Source organism: Pomacea canaliculata, linkage group LG7 (genome assembly GCF_003073045.1).
Source record: "Pomacea canaliculata isolate SZHN2017 linkage group LG7, ASM307304v1, whole genome shotgun sequence".
Lineage (NCBI taxonomy): Eukaryota > Metazoa > Mollusca > Gastropoda > Architaenioglossa > Ampullariidae > Pomacea > Pomacea canaliculata.
This window is the reverse complement of record NC_037596.1, coordinates 5,465,293-5,482,276: the sequence shown is the minus strand read 5'-3', so window position 1 is coordinate 5,482,276 and position 16,984 is coordinate 5,465,293. Positions and strand designations below refer to the sequence as shown.

The following is a 16,984-nucleotide window of genomic DNA, read 5'->3' as shown; positions in this document are numbered from 1 at the left end:
ATTAAGCGCATTTGCCTCGAGGGAGACGTGAACATGATTTGTTTGGATTCATCGCTCCCTCTCGTGGCCATCCTGTCAATGACGATGATGAACATTCCAGCGAAGGCAGATATGAAATGTAAGACAGCATAACATTTGTGTGAATACTAGATATTTCTCTGGTATACAATAATACGCGATGAGGCTCATTTGATATGTGTTTTTTTGCTGTTGTCGTTTAGAGTAAGGTAAACCAAAGTATTTGTTGTCTCAGTTACATGAACTTGTTAAAACGCATTGTCATTTATGCGTGTGAAGCATTTTATAGATATTTATATCACACTTGTGTTTGTGTGTGTGTGTGTGTGTGTGTGTGTGTGTGTGTGTGTGTGTGTGTGTGTGTGTGTGTGTGTGTGTGTGTGTGTGTCGTGGTGCGTGTGTGTGATTGTTTTTTCACAGGCCCTGAGGTGAAGTTTCTCAATGCCAAGAATGATGTCATTCATACAAATGTAGAGACCAACATCACATTTTCAATTTCGCTTTGATAACTGTTTCAACTGATGACATACTTCATAGTAAAAATATCAGAGAAAATGACGGAAAGTGTAAAATTGTTTATAACAGAAGTGTATGTCTTTGTATCTGAATTGTCATCATCTGTAGCTGCACACCTGTGACCGGCCTAACACGTTTGTCACGAGACGTAGCGAGACTGGAAACATTACTTACACCTGGAGCTGGCGGCTCCGTGGGTCGGACGAATATTTCAGGAATATTACTGTCGTCTTCTCCGGTGGGTATTTTCACACTGACTCTTATTTTAAAATAGGCGAATAGAAGTCAAGACTTCATGAAAAATGCAATGATGGACATTGTCCTTTGTGTATTGTGTTGGTGATACGAAGGTTTGGAAGTAAACAATGACCTTAGTCCTTTACTTCATAAATGGGTATTTTTACAGCTCCTGTTAGTTGTAAAACAGCTGAATAATAGAAGAGAAAATAAAATATGTTATCTAAAATATGCTTTTTTGTCTATGAAAATGCCAGGATGTGTCAGCATCAGCTTTTGAGACAAAGCACGGGTATTAATGAGGTACTCTAGCTTGAACTATCATAGTGATTGATTTTAATTTCCATCCTTACTTTTCTTTGTGAAACAAAAATTCTTATTCTTAATATTTGGATGTATATGTAGTTTAATAATTTGAGTGTATTTTTAGTTTTACGATTTTATCTCGGTTATCAGTGCTTTAAGACTAATTTTATTTTTTGTAAATTTCATCAGATGATGCCCACAATACTACAGACCACTTCGCTAATGACTATGTGTTAAATATGATAATAGTCGGCAGTACAGCAGGGAGCTTATCCATCATTGTAGTAGCCATCATTACCGTCATTCATATTTTCTATCAGAAAAGTGGTATGTGTAATTTAGTCTTTTATCTCTTTCTAACTCTGTCAGTTAGCTTCTTCTGTGTATTGCCGCTCTACATTGATGTGTTTGTCTGTAAAATTTCTAGTTTGCCTCGTGCTTTCTTTTTGTCTTTCACTTTGTTTTGTGCGAGAGAAGCAATATAAAAGCCAATTCATCCGAGCCCTGCTGACAACGGTGTCTAGAGATTTTTCAGACTATTACCAGGACAATCAAAGAATTCGACGATTGAAAGGCAACGAATATTGCCATCAACTTTCTCATCAACTTAATTATTGAGAGTATATCGATATAATAATACAAAGCGCAGTTAACTGTCTGTTCGAGGAACGACATCAAGGGTCCGCCGACGTCTGATGTTGTCGTCCTTTAATAAACAACATGGACGACTGAATCTGTCTTCGAGATATTAATTTGATTCTTCCTTCCTCACTTGAAATAAGTGTTGTTTGTCAGCTAATAGATTTACTTCCTCCAGTCAAGTCTTCGCTTTTAACAAGAAGGAGCAAGGTGTCGGCGTCAACAGGATGACAATCATAACATGGAGGACAGTAACAGGCTGAGGACAACAAGGAAGGAAACATGTCATGGACAGAAGTGAGGGCTCAGTGATTGTAAGCTTCTTAAAATAAAAATGTTTTCATACGTGAAAGAGTATCTTTCTGATTATCTGCACAGATAAATAAACTAAAATAAAGCACAAAAAAATCGCATTTCACCACTTCGTAGATGCTGCTCAGTTTGAAAGGAAGTCAGAAAAATTACACTTATGTTTATGATTATATGTTAAGTTAAAAACTGTTTCTGTGGAGGACGTAAGGGCAAAATTAACATAACATAAGCTATAACTAATACATTTTCTTAAATGACAGATTAATTTAGCACGGACTGCTTGCAGTGAGCTTGTATATATTATATCTAATGTGACGTGAGTACTTAACAGTTTAATGACGATATAATGGACACAGACGTGCAAGTAAATATGTAGATGGTATTGTTTCTCTTTTGTTTGCTTCCTCTGTTAATTAAAATTGGTAATGTGCGTGAGATAGACGAGCTTCAAGATTTCCAGGTAGAGAATCTATAAAATGTTCTTATAAAATGAAACTTTGACATTAGTTTACCCGGTTGCTGATGTTGCTGAATGTTTATGTTGCTTGTCCCAGATGGAGCCGCTCAAGATCCCCTGTACATGAACAACAGATGATGTCGTCATCCAGATTAACTCTTTAGCTTTGGTAAATTCTCATTACAAGCTGGTTTCTTCCTCTTCTGGAGCGACAGAGTCCTTAGCACACGAAATACTTCCGAGGTAGCGTGTAGTTTGTGTGGACATGATCACATCATGAAATTTTTCCTTGAAGTTTTTCTTTTTACTGTTAGGTTGTGCTTTTTTTGATTTACTTTGATTGACTCCAGCTACCCAGGAGCTTATCGTGTGTTTTGTGTTTATGCAATGTATGTTCCTTTCTCTTTGTGAAGTTCTTCTATAATATTAAGTTTGATTTTATTCCTTTATTTCAGATTTTATTTTATCTATGATATTGTTTATAGTTGTTTGATGAGGGGTAGGCTTAGTATTTTTATATTTTTTTCATACTAAATTAAATAAACCTCAAACATTTATTGGCTTATAATAGAAAATAAATCTTGCATTCTCACTGTTGTGTTTTTTTATTTATTTAGAAGGCTAACTTTATTATTTACATGCGGAGAGAGTATTCTTTCTGACAGTTTTGCATTAAAAGGTGGGGCTAAGATCACGAGGAAGTTTTTTTGCCTAAAAACATCAGTAAAACGAGACAACACGTAAAAATCTTTTTAATCGAAGTCGTAAATCGTATTCATAGCAAACATGTTTTCATTACAGATCTGTTAGATAATTCTCAAGAAATGAAAAATATTGGAAAAACTAAGGCTCTACTTTCTGTTATAATACAAGTTCGTGACTACGTAAATAATATAACGTTCACACACGTGAATAATAATAATAATAAGAGATTATTTTTATAGCGCTTTTCTCCATAATCAAAATGAGGCTGAAAGCGCTGTACAAAAAAACAAAAACAAAATAAACACACACAGAGCTGGTCTCAAGAGCAAGGTGATTGTCATTCCTGTTATAGCAGCTGGTAATATTGAAACTATTATGAATGACATCAGCATATATGCAGTCTACAGCATACAACATACACACACGTGACTTAATGTGATTTCTAACGCGAGACCAGCGTTAATGGCGATACACTTCTACAAATGTGATACATACAGTAGAGAGTCTTCCTTTTTATTAAAGGATAGTTATTTACCAATCTCTCGGCTCTTATTCAATAATGTGAACAGTTTCAACAGGCCGCAGTGTGGACTCACTCTCATCTCGCACACGAACTGAGACAAGGACCTGTAGAGGCAAGACACACATGTTCTGTGTAAATAAACTCTGTACTTATTTACATATTATGTGTTGTATATCTCTAACATCTGTCATGTCCACGACTGTCTTTGCGAGGAGTTGTAGATCTTTTACCTTATCATCGTGATGCGAGTGATTTGCCTCCTCCGACACAGTGTAACCTTTGTGACCATCTATGTCTTGTCCCCAGTGAAGAACCTTGATTTTGTCCTGACACACGTGACATGTCGAGTAGAAGGCATTCTTACCAGGTGTGTTCATCTGTTCCTTTTTTGGGGATGACTCTTCGTAGCTAAAATTCAAAAGAAAATGGTAAATGTTTATCAGGCAAGTGCAACGAAAAGACTGAACACGACAGAAGCTAGCGCCATCTAGCTGGCTGCATAGACAAAGGGACATCACTTAGCATCCTTAGACTTGTGGTGACACTTACCTGAACATTCTGTCGTCATCTAGGATGTCATCTAGCTTGTGCTCGTGGATCGTAGTAACTTTGCTTTGTCTCATCGTCGGACATCCTTCACAACAGACACTTTTCCCTTGGACACTCATCATGACGTCACTACCGCCACATTTCCCATGATTCCCGAGCGTGACGTACCCAGCGGGGGCTGGCGAGTGCCTCGAGCAGTCACAAACAATTCCTCGGTTTTTTCCTTGGCTGCACTGACTGTTGTCAATAAAGAACCTTCAATTATCTGTTATTACGAAATATTTCTCTTCAATGTAACAAATTCTTCCAATATTTGTGTATTTCTTTTGATCTCAGTCTTGCTACATCAGTCAGAATAACTCATCCTGTCATCAAGATATTTTTTTAAGTTAATGAAGAAATCAAGTTTATTTTCTGAAATTATAAACAAATGATTTATAGATTGAATAAATATTCGTAAAAAATTATTATGCTGATCGATATCAATGTTTTCATAGACAGTAGAAGGTAAAGATAGTATTACAAGGTAAAATGTCAGGACGCTATTTATAGAAACATGTGACCATTGAGTAATTGTAATTGTACAATAACAAATAGAATATGACCTTTATGGTTCTAATATTTGGGAATAATACTCTGTAGTATACGGATTTTCGCCAAGTAGGCTCTGTATCTCCGTACCCATTCATCTGCTCTTGCTGGATGCTGGAGCAGCAGCGGTGAAGCACAGACCTGTCGACGTCACTCAGGAGTCGTGTGGTGACGTCAGCGTGCTGACCACTGTTGGTCTCAGGGGTGGGTATCCGCTCGCTCTGGCCCCCGTCCACAAAGTTCTGACTTTCTTGCTCTCCTCTCTCTGTCATTCGTATATTGTTTGTCCTTCGTTCACGTTTCGTCTTCTGGTAACTGACCATGCAAGAAATAATTAACATGTGATTACTGTTATTATCATGTTGACATTCTCGTCATAATCACACCACAAGGAAAGAATATTGTCTCCTCACCTTGAAGTTTTTACATAACCTTAGCCTGCTGGGTTTCTATGATTTCAGTAATAATGATCTCTTTAGATTATCATTTACAAATAATATCAAATTTAACATAAGTAATCGGTTGACTTACCATCTATAAACAATGTAGACAATCACAACCACGGATGCCAGAGTGATAGCCGCCCCTGTCGCAGACACTATTATAATGAGAAGACTGGTAGTCACAGACTCTCCGCGCTCCGTTACCCTAGGGGTAGTCACACCTGAAAATGACGATTTGTCAGCCATCAATGTGGTAGGGACAGCAAATCCCACTCACTGTTCAAATCACCAATCTCGCAAACAAATCTTTTCATAAATCCAGTGTAAGAGACAGAACCCCGGCCCCTGCCGACTTCGCCATTTATTATGAATATCGTTGGAATGTCGCTTATCACGTGACCACTATCATGGCTGCTGCTGCTAACGATGGTGGCTGTGACGATGTTACTCACCTCTTTGTAGTAAGCAAGTATCAAATTCCTGGCCAACTACGTGACAGGAGTACTGTCCGGTGTGATTCTGAAGAGAGGGCGGTATTCTCAGTGTAAAATTTGTTGAGGTCACATCCTGCTCCTCATGTTTATAACCTGGTTTCATTGAGCACTCCAGCTTTCCATTGAACCACATACAGTCGGCGACTTGATCTGGGAATGACATAATCATATCATATTGACACAGTGTAACCATCTGTAGTCGTGTCGTGTTGCTCTATACATTCGTGTGTTGTGATTGATGCATACTCTGTTCAGCATTTTCTGATAGTTTGTAATACTTAGTGTGTTATTGGTAATATTACTAACGATAGCAACAAAAGGCACAACCATAAGGGTATAACATATGCAAAAAACGCAAATCGCTCGAACGCGCGGAAAAGAAAGAGAGAGAAGAAAGAGAATGGATGACAGATAAAGAATCAGCATACTGTACTCAACACAAGCAATAAAATAAAAAGGGGAGAAAAGGGATAAAATATTCATATTCGCAGTACAATTCAGCAGCACACAGTCTGTCAGTGAAGACAAAGGCTATCAGGACATACTCATCTGATGAGTTCTGTCCTGTCCCCTCTGTAACTCACCCTCATTGTGAAGGACAGTAAAGTCTGTCTTTTTTCTGTCTGATGTCGTGAGGAAAGAGACACGTGACAGTAGCTTCCTTCGTCAGTTCTGCTGCTGGAGCGGAGCATTTTACCCTCGCTACAACATAAAGTTTGATATTTATTCTTTTTTATTTAGGAGGGCTAGACATTATTAATTATTTCACTTTTATACGATGAATAAAACTTTTTTGAGTTTTCATCTCGACTTTTACATTCTTTGGAATAAGGGAGGCAACCTAGGACTGAGCTTTGTTTACAACAAAAGATTAAAGTGAGCGCGGAGTCCATGATCTGAGGTCATGTCCTTCCTGTTGACGGTGGTTGTGATTATCAATCAGTTTTGTTGCTACATCCTGTTATCTGAGTTAAAATATGTCAACTTTTCCCCTGAGTCTAGCTTGCAAAAAGTAATTGTCAATTAAACAATATAAAGAAAGACAACAATGTATTTACTCACACTCTGTAAGCTGTCCAAGAGTCAGGCAGCAACACTGTAGTGCAACGATGACTGTGACAACGACAACAACTCTCATGATGATACCAGTGCTGTCCTCCTCTACTTCATCGTCTACGACACAAGAAACATCAGACTATACAAGACCATGAGAGTGGAGTGTGTCACTCGAGTTTGTCCTTCCGTTGGAAACTGTGTCAGCGTTACAGAAGTAGAAATTGGAAATCAAAAAAGAGTTAAAAAAAGACCAGCTGTAATAAAGAAAAGTAGTAATGTGAACAATGGCCACTCGGGGGCAACATAGTGCTGGGAGGTTACATTCAGAGAAAACGGACATTAAACATCTGAACACTAGCATTATCCTGGTGTAACTACATCTATCAAACATCGCAACAAGAAAGATGTTATCTTACAGGGTATCAGCAACATCAGCAGCAACCAGAAGTCGTGACACACTCACTCACTGTGATGTCCTGTTTGCAGTAACACGGAACCTATTTTGAATAATTAAACTCGGCAAAAGGTTACAACATCTGGTGTAGCAGACCCAATGCAGGACACAGATGTTACAGTCAATATTTTGTTGAAGTGCTGTGTCGTTTTATGTTCAAGTAAGATTCACTGTAAGTTTGTATTTTTAATTATATTAATATAAAAATATATTGCATTTAAATGTAACGCATTAAATTGTAGAGTGTACTCCATTTTGTCGTCATAGTAGCACACTACATTGTACATAAATAAGCACAAACATTGGACATGTGGACATTTTTTTCCATCCTCTTATATATATATATATACTATGTACTTAGAATTGTTTAGACCACATACATATTTTTGTCATATTATTCTTGAATTCTTCTTTTTAAAAAATCGTTTCAAAATGTTAATTTTAATTGAAAGTTTTCTTGCAAAGCAATATTTAGAATGTTTTACTTTTACTTCTAAGTTCACATAAGAGTTGTGTGTGAGTGTGTGCGTGCGTTGCGTGTGCATGCGCGCGAGTAACATGCAGTTGTTGCTGTTGCTGCAGAAGATGTGAGGACTGTCTTCCTGCCCCCCCCCCACTAAACAAGGAGGTAACCTCGACCCCCACTAGTGTCGTTGGAATCCTGCCCAGTAGTGTTGGACACTGAGACAAAGGACTTAAGAGATTTACATGAACTTTACAGTTGTAATTGGTGATTCATCGCCGCAACATGGGGAGGACGTCCTTCTCCTGTGTTTGCATGATTCTGGCCATCATGCAATGGACTGTTTACTGCAGGCCGACTTGTGAGTACATAAAAATCCCCCCATGTAAATGAAAGGTCCATTTTGTGCATAAAACGCATTAACAACTTTGGTATAAGTTTGACTTTATACAAAGATTATTATAATTGGAATCGGACTCTGGTAATTTGTGATCCTTCACTCTGTGTGTGTGTTTTGTCACTCCGCCCATCCGTCAATGCTGATCATTCAGTAAACTTTTTATCAGTTATTACTGCTAATGTTGGCTAGTTTTCTTTCACCTGACGAGTTTTTGAAGAACAGAAAAATAAAACTTGTTTCCAAAAAAAAAACAGCGTTTTTCCTTTATACAACACATTCCGATGAAATTGAAAAAAAAAACCAACATAAACGTAGTTCGGTAACGGCTGCAACCAAAGCTCTGAACAGCTGATAACTTAACAACTCCGTCTATTTACATGGGAGTGTCTATATATATATATGAGAGAGAGAGAGAGACGGAGATACAGAACTGTGCAGAATTCGCTAGTACTTTAGTGCATAATGCAATAATATACTGAATATTTTGCATATACATGAATTTCATGTTATCGTTGTATTAATTTAAATTTTCTAAGTTCTTTATCTGCTAAAATACGTGCTGTATGTACATCAATATCATGTCCAGCTAATTTCTTCCTGGAATATTACTTCCTACTTCTAAATCCTTCCAGATTTTAAAACTATTCCTCTCTCTACAAACATTTTTCTCACAGGTTTGGTAGTAAAGATACAACTAACTTTCTCTAGAAAAAATATTCCTTGATGTTAAACTATTTCACAAAACTTCCTTAGCTGTTTTCTATGAATGAATGAAGAGGTACAAACTACGGTTACACACATTCACTTTGCCAGTTATTTATTGTTTCGCTCCCACAAGTCGCTTGTTTTTTTCAAAGCAGCGTCTGTGGTTCATGTTTACTTTACTTGACATCACAAATATACAAGCTGTTAGTTAGAGGCTTTAAATCATTCTATGTGCAGGTTCAGTGCTAGAAATTCCTGAGGTCATTGAGAACATTGTTCAAGCCAGAGTGAACGAAAGTGTCACCATTCGCTTTAGTCTGAACACTGAAAGCTGTTCCTCGGTCCCTGACGAGTTCAACATCAAAGTCACGCAAAAGGTCAACAATCGGGTCACTCAGGTCTGCAGGATTCGTCTGAAAGGAGGGAAATGTACTCTGTCAGATACGTCATCGACGTGTTACTGCCCCTCGAGTACCGGCGAAATGCTGTTTTTGAAACGTGTCACTAAAGCTGATGACGGTTTATACACATGGACATGGAGTGAACAGCTTTCGGGCGACAATGAAAAGAAGATCACTCTTCGTGTCATTGGTATGTATTTATCCCCTCCCCAGTTTTCTGTCTATCTTTCACTTTCTCTAAGTTACACTCCTTCTTCTCACCAGCCCCAACTCTAGTACTTAGCCCCTCCTTGTGGTAACACAAAGGTCTGTATATTAGATTATTCCGGGTGGAAACTGAAAACAACACTTGATATGAACCGCTACCGTTTACAGATTTCTCTGTAATTAAAATTTTATTTCGATTTATGTTTACTTGTAACATTTTGGTAAATGAATAACAAGAAATTAGAAGAGAGTTTGTACATACCCTGTCGTCTGCACACCCGATAGCCGGTGAAGTGACGAGGAGGACATGGGGAAACTCCAATAAGAGTTTAAGGAGGAAGAGCGAGGATTACCGAAGTCGATGTCGACACCAAGGGTTCAGTGATAAGGTCACTGCAAGCAGTGCGAGTCGCGAACATTTCGGAAGTCACGATGCTTCCTTGTTCCACATGGGTGGGAAACCCCGTTCGTTGCTTCCAAGTTCCTCCGTCTTTCTCTCCCTTCCCCAACGTCTCCTTTACCCCTCCGTTTCTCCCCTCTATATTGTCCCGTCATTTCTCTGGTGGACAAATTTGAACCTGATGTCGTCTTTATCCACCCGTTCAATCAGAGAAACTTTCAGTCCGTGAAGGTAGAGCTGGCGTGGGTCTCATTGTTGTCATCAGGGCGGCGTACCTGTGTGAACCTCGGGTGGGCAAAGGGTCGCATGTTTTGACAAGCCTGACTTAGCGGATCTTCTTGTAGTAACGATGTTATTCAACATAATTATGTGTAATATAAATCAAATTTTTTATGAAACCTTGTCAGTACGGGTCAGTTACATACATGTATAAATGACTCATAAATTATCATTTGATAGAATTTTCCTTACTTAGTTTTACACATTTTTATTGTACTCGTTTGCTGCAATACTTTCTGTGTCAGAATAAATAGAGAGATAACCATTCACACCCGTTACCCTTTCTATCTCTTCCCGCTTTTTTTTTTCTTCGCTTGTGTGTGTCTGTGTGCGTGGGCGTTTCGGGTATTTTTAAGGGTAGATGAGATACACAGGCTTTATCCTTTCTCAAAGAAAATGTTCTGTGCTTGAGCAACCGCCAGCAGCTGAACGTGCGTGTGGATGAGTCACGGTTTAAGCGGAAAACGACAACGGAAAACCTACGGAAACCCAAATACAGACGAGGGAATAGGAAGCAGAAATACCATTGTCTGCAATGTAGAAGTCGTTGTGTCTTTCCTAAGAACATCTGTGCAAGTTAAAGTAACTTAAAACTCAAGTTTTTCTCGTTAATACAGCTCTCTCCACAGTTGAAAGTGTTACTATTGTATGTCGAGCCTACTAAGCAGGATCTAACATGACACCATACACCACAGGTCACCGCTGTTGACCTCCACGTGCCGGTGTCCCTTCCTATTGCGATAAGATCGTGACGACACCCACCGTTGTGCTGTCACTGGCGGAGATTACAGCCGTTAAAGGTGTACTAGGATGCATTGTGCAATACGTGGTAAAGCTCACCACACCATCATATTTTCCAAAATTTGGTCGAATGTTCTCTTCCCTTCCTGAAAAATGACCCTTCAAGCATCGTCACGCAATAGGTCAACTTCGTGACCTGACCTCAGTACACAGATCTCCTCGTGACCTATGCTCTCAGCTCTCCCATTGGCTGAGGCGTTACAACTTTATCCATTCCTGACGTCCATGTTGTCGACTTTCTGTGTATGGAAATATTTGCATGCGAGCCTTGAGGATGACAGGAAACTACTTGGGGAAAGTTTTATTTTTCATTGACCTTAAATTAATCATTGGGAAATTGCATCCTACTAAACCTTTAAAAACAAGGTTTGTATGTTATCAGGTAATGTAAGGGTATGGTGCACTGAGTGTGTGAGCACAACCAGTGGGAATTTTTAGTATTTTATTGTCTCTCAGTCCTTCAGTTTGAAAGTTGTGCTGAGAGCGATAGCTGACACGACGAGTTATGTTAAGTAACCCTTAGAAGAAGATTTGTTCTCTGCGTTGGTCTTGATAGATTATACATTCCTGATATTAGACTATCTTAGTATGTAACTGTTTTTCTTTCACACAATTCATTGTGAATGTTTGTTCATCATTCATCATCATTGTCTCCTACAAATCTTTGTTTCAACCAGAGGAGAATAAGCCAGGAAGTGATGACACACAAGTACCTCAGGTCTCAACCCCTGTTCCAGACGACAAGCCTTCGAAAGAAAAGGTGACTCCCGTGCCAGATGCCGAGAGGTCCCTAGACCGGATGTCTCCAGTGCCAGATGGCGAACGTTTGCCTGACAAGGTGACTCCAGTGCCAGATGGCGGCGGGTCGCGAGACCGGATGACTACAGTCCCGGATGGCCAGGTGTCTCGAGTTACACAAGTTTCAGAAGAGGAGCGTAGGAGATATCCTCTGAGTCCAGGTTCGCACAGAGACAAGACGACTGAAGGTCCAGACCCCAAACACCAAGAGTCTGACAGCATCCTTCCCGACATGACCCGCGCTGTGCATCAAAAGAATGCTGACGGTGGTCTGGACATCAAACTGATCGTCATCGGCGCCATTTTTGTTGGCGTTGTGTTGGTAGTGGTCATTGCAGGGGCTTTGATCTACCTCATAAGAGGTAACAGTGTGTCTAGATTGTCTCTCTCTCTCTGTCATTCTCTCACTCACCTGCTCAGTTACAGTACATTCCAGCTAACAGCAAATAAAAACTCGCTCACAAATACACTGACTTTCCTCGGGAGAAACGCCGAGCGCTGGTGCTACACACATATAAACAAACATGTTGATGTCTACATCTGTGCATAATAAACTACTTAGCACAACCTTATTATTTTATTATCCTCTTTCGCAACTAAGAGTTACATTCCCTGAATATAGCGCTTCCTGCTTCCCTATCTGAGTAATGGAGTGCACGTTGCAGGTCAAAGAAGACTCAGGGAGGCTCACCAGGCAGGAGGAGTCAGCACCGCATGTAGCAGCCCTCAAGCTCCTCCTCCTCCTGCAGACTCCAGAGAACAGGCAAGCGACATTTATGACGAAATCCCAGACCATCAAAAGCAGCAGAGCAAACTCTCTGGAGGTACAGTGTGTCTTTGAAGGGTGACCAGTGTCTACTGACGGCAAACATGTCTACCAAAGCGCTTAGACTTTTCCCGATCAAGTCTCTGCATGAAGAGAGAAAAGAATATAAATTAGAGAGAAATTAGTCTGAGTAAGAGTCTTTTAAATATTCTTGAAGCACGGCCATGGACGTGGACTAACTAACTTCGCTATTGATGATTTTGTTTTGCAGACAATCCCGAAGGTTGCCACCAGCCACGAGCTATGAGGTCCTATGTGAAGATCCTCCATCCAGACACAAAGATGGTGGACCAGAAGATGATGGGCAGGTTGTCCTCCTCCCTGAGCTCTGTGGAGTACCTGCACCCTGTGAGTCTGTGTTTTGACAAGGAGACGGAGCTGATCGTCAGGTACACGGCCTTGGCGCTGGACAACTTGGAAAACTCTGAGAACCCCGAGAACCCTGACTGTCCTGATAAACCTCACAACCCGAAATTCTAAAATCTATGTATGCTGTATTTCTTATCTTAACTGACAGAAATAGATGCACATATTATCCAGTTGTCAATCTTGCAAAAGATCCTAAAAGTGATCGAATGACTTTGGGGAGCAGGCTTAATTTTTAGCTGATGTCTTTGGAAAAGAAGTGAAGACAAAGACAATGTACCTTCCCTTCCTCTGTCTTCTCTATATGGTTTACTATCCTACTAGCACTAGTGTTAGTTTCCAGTGCTCATGAGTCTTGGTCGGGAGAGAGAAAACAAGCGACAAGATTTAATTTTGATGAAGTGTCTGCCCTACACTGACTCCTATATAATAGAGAGAGAAATATATAATGTGTACACTGACATGGACATTGAATAGACCCTGGACTTTTTATATCCTTCATTTAGTTGTAGCTGTTTCCGGTAACCCACCAACTAAGGCCAACATACCAGCACGATTGTAACATAGTTTTCTATTGTTGTCTAGTTTGTCCAATAAATAAAGCTCCTCATTTGGTGGCCAAACTATAGAAAAGATAAAAATTACACTAATTATCAATAGGAAGAGAAGTGAGAAAGAATGAAAAAAGAACGTAGAAATAAGTCTACAACAGAGAAGAATTTGTAGAAGAGGAGATAAAAGAAGAGTGGGGATAGACAAAATAAAAACCTAATGAAAATTAAATAAGGACGAAATCACATTTGAAGAGAGAGAAAAAAGAGGAGAAGGATGTCTCGGAAAGGAAGAGATGAAGCTGTGAATGAGGAGAGGAAAGGAGGTTAAAACGCGATTGAATGTAACTCCGCATTGATGTACAGTCTTTACTCTTAGGTATCATTATTTTTTCATTTATCTGCTTGCTTTGTTTATTAGTGCTTCAGATAGTCAGTCAGTCTTTTTATTTGTATGTAACCTTCTTCACTCTTTCTGCTTAAGTTTCGTGAGATGAGTGTCCATACATTGCCTCTTCACGAGAATTAAATCGCTTGTGTTTTTTTCTTGCAAAAACAATTTACTGAATGATTGTCGAAAGTGAAAATATAGTATTCATCAACTTCAGTTAGACAGATTTCGGACATTACTGCACACAAAGCGGTTAACTAGCGGGTTCAAAGGTTACTAAGTTACCGAAAACTTTGAATACAGGAAGCATACCCAGTATCCTGTCCTACACAACAGGAAGTTTATATCACAAGTTTGTGTACACTGCCCTGGGGCTTGCTGATCCTCACTACATTCACTACACTGGGGTTAGTGTCACACATTTCCTGACCTCACTTCCTCCTTCAGTGTCAACTTCCTTTTTTCTTCCTATTGTATATTCCTTAACTAAATCCGTGCTTTCCGTTTCATCGGAAAATGTTACCAGAGCATTTGTAATAAATATCTGGACAATGCAAGAAAATATGTTTACACGTATAGCTACATAGTTTGATATGTTTCTGCTAAATGATCTATCTTTCTGTGTTGGAAAATGTTAACGCCTGGACAACAGACAGAAAAGGAATGAAAATTTCTTTTGAAAACAAAATATATAAGCGTGCACACTCATACACAGACATTTTATGTTCTTCCTGATTTTAAAGTAATAACTGTGTCGATAAGAGTTGTCAACTTGCTTTAATTAAAATGACTGCTAATGTAACACTTGTACTGGGGGCAACAACAAATTTACAGCTTTCCGCGTCCCACCGTCTGTCCGAAACTTTGTTCTGACTAAATTGCTTTCGTTTTCCCGTTGTATGTACAATATCGTAGTTGAGATCCTTTCCCCAAAAACCCTTGACTTCCTCCGGCTGCTCTCATCCTTGGTTGTAAGGGCGTGTTTGCTATCCCCAAGCTACGAGTTCTGAAACTATTTTATTCCGATCCGAATTGAGAACCTATAACAAAATTGCCTTAAAGGTGTTTCCTGTCTTCACGAGACAATGAACAATGCAAGCACTCAAAAAGCTATTTAATAACAAATAAATGTTTCTTACAAAAACTATTTTTTAATTTTTTTAAAGGTTATACAATCATGCAGATATAGTAATGGAACTGGTTGTACTAACAGTATTGTCTTATTGGTAATTGCATTAAATTGCATTACAAATATATATATAGAGAGAGAAATATAGTAATGTGTACACAGACACATCCATGACCACTAGTACTGTCTACAAAGATTCATTCATCCCCACTCTAATATGTACAAATATTCATACCACTATTAAATACACAGCAGCAATGTAATATTAAGAGGAGTAAAGATGAAGAGGTTTTGTGAGACTGTTGTCATCAGACAGGGACAGCATCTTCAGTTTGTATGTTTGCTCCAAGCTGCTGCTGAAACACAGAATATACATTTATAGACTATAAAGCACCTTACTAAGCTAAACAAAAAAGTCTAATATTCCAACTAAAGGCTAAGACATGAAATGTAGAAAATAAACCAACGCTTTTCAAAGTGTCTAAGACTAAAAGTAAAAAATACAATTTCCAGGGAATTTTGTTCAAGGTGTTAACTTTCCTGATTTTTGCAATAAACTGCATCCTGGATGTGGGCTTTACGGCGAAAGAGTTTACTTTTTATAAGGATATTGTCATTAGAGACTTGTTTATGTGGCTTAAATGAGCTTAGTAATTTATGATATTTACACAGTCTAAGGGAAGACACCGAGCTGTTTTCATGCACTCCACATGTCCTAACGCAAGTTTATGTTACTTCCCCCCCCTTATACCTATCCCGCTCTCTAGGTCAGCAGGAAATAAATAAATAGGGATGTGTTGTCGCTGATTGCACGTTTTAAACATGTACAGCAAATATCCACATTTTGTATATGTCTGGGAACTTAATGCATAAATAGTAACCATCATCAGCATGGATTTTTAAGGAACGGTTGTACCTGTCCTCCTCCAGAGGATATTCATAGGTGTGAGGATCAAGGGTTCTCATGTGAACAATCGAGGGTTATTTCTCTTGCACAGCCATGCTGAAATAAAACTCATTCTAGACGGCACCTTGTAACAATGGCAGTATGAATTAAATTTTATTTATTTCTAGTTAATTTCCCAGAAATAATTAGTTTTCTAATGTTTACCCTTGTTTTGTATTATCCTCTTTGTATCTGTGCTCATCATAACCAAGAGCCTCCTACTGTTCGTAAAGCTTTGTTATCATATTAGACTTTGTTAGCACATGAGAGTTTTGTGATTAGGCTAACAATATTCTCTTTTTAGTATAATACGCGCTTTTTAATATATTAGATAGTTCTTTTTAATGTATTAAAATCTTGAGTATATTAAACTTCTTGTTAGTATTTTGGACTCATTATTAGAGTCTTTTATTTGTCCTACCTTGTTTTTCCTTCACTCTGTCATTATCTACAGACCAGCGGTGTATCAGGAGACAGGCTTGTATGTTCTGGTGTACAGCAAGTACTTTAGCAGGGGGATGCTGACTGGTTTGGCAGTTTTGCCGACACTGAGCTGGGGTTCTTGCTCTGGGTTGACTCTGGGAAACCTGTCTCATACACAGTTTTATGAACATCGCTCAGGTGACAGGAAATTCTGGTCAGCTGTGTTTTTTTTACACACTAGATGAAAAACAACCAAGTATAAATTACTTATTATTACAGGTCTGAGAGAGTAGTGTCAAGTCAATATAATACTTTTGAAGTACTTTTAAGAATTTTGAATAAAGTAAATATTTAACACCATTTTAGAAATATATTTATACAAAAAAACACAAAGAATGCAGGCTAGGGAATTTTTCGGAACATCGAACAGAGTATTAACTTTTCTTTGCACTTCTATTTCACATTAAAATAATGTTAATTGTAGAATTAGACTATCTGGTGTGAAAGACGGACTAACATTACCAACAATGTAGTCACGCGTGATGATGTAGCGTGTGTGGATCCTCGTCAGGATGGCTCGAGACTTCATTAGTGCTGA

At 38.8% G+C, this 16,984-nt stretch overlaps 2 protein-coding genes and 1 long non-coding RNA gene across 6 annotated transcripts in view; 2 read left to right on the top strand and 1 right to left on the bottom strand.

Annotated features, from left to right (window-relative positions):
* Nucleotides 1–665: 665 nt before the first annotated feature.
* LOC112568351 lies at nucleotides 666–3,072 on the top strand. The gene is made up of 3 exons (XR_003100070.1): nucleotides 666–772; nucleotides 1,267–2,013; nucleotides 2,583–3,072. It is a non-coding gene; the product is annotated as an uncharacterized LOC112568351 (long non-coding RNA).
* Nucleotides 3,073–3,231: 159 nt separating this feature from the next.
* The window catches only part of LOC112568348, a 29,715-nt gene continuing 15,962 nt past the window's right edge, over nucleotides 3,232–16,984 (bottom strand). For 2 of the 3 annotated variants that reach the window (XM_025245610.1, XM_025245607.1), the window contains exons 7-8: nucleotides 4,263–4,499; nucleotides 3,826–4,121 (exon numbers count right to left, since the gene is read on the bottom strand). In XM_025245610.1, coding sequence (XP_025101395.1) covers nucleotides 3,863–4,121; nucleotides 4,263–4,499 — 496 coding nt within the window. In that variant the 3' untranslated portion in view covers nucleotides 3,826–3,862. The other variant, XM_025245608.1, reaches the window with a different exon arrangement.
* LOC112568346 overlaps nucleotides 7,350–16,984 on the top strand; it is a 30,060-nt gene continuing 20,425 nt past the window's right edge. Inside the window, exons 1-6 of one of the 2 annotated variants that reach the window (XM_025245605.1) lie at nucleotides 7,350–7,472; nucleotides 7,883–8,124; nucleotides 9,106–9,459; nucleotides 11,634–12,116; nucleotides 12,420–12,578; nucleotides 12,792–13,075. In XM_025245605.1, the coding sequence (XP_025101390.1) occupies nucleotides 8,049–8,124; nucleotides 9,106–9,459; nucleotides 11,634–12,116; nucleotides 12,420–12,578; nucleotides 12,792–13,060 (1,341 nt within the window). In that variant the 5' untranslated portion in view covers nucleotides 7,350–7,472; nucleotides 7,883–8,048 and the 3' untranslated portion in view covers nucleotides 13,061–13,075. Of the gene's footprint in view, nucleotides 7,473–7,882; nucleotides 8,125–9,105; nucleotides 9,460–11,633; nucleotides 12,117–12,419; nucleotides 12,579–12,791; nucleotides 13,076–16,984 lie in introns of those variants that run through there. The other variant, XM_025245604.1, reaches the window with a different exon arrangement.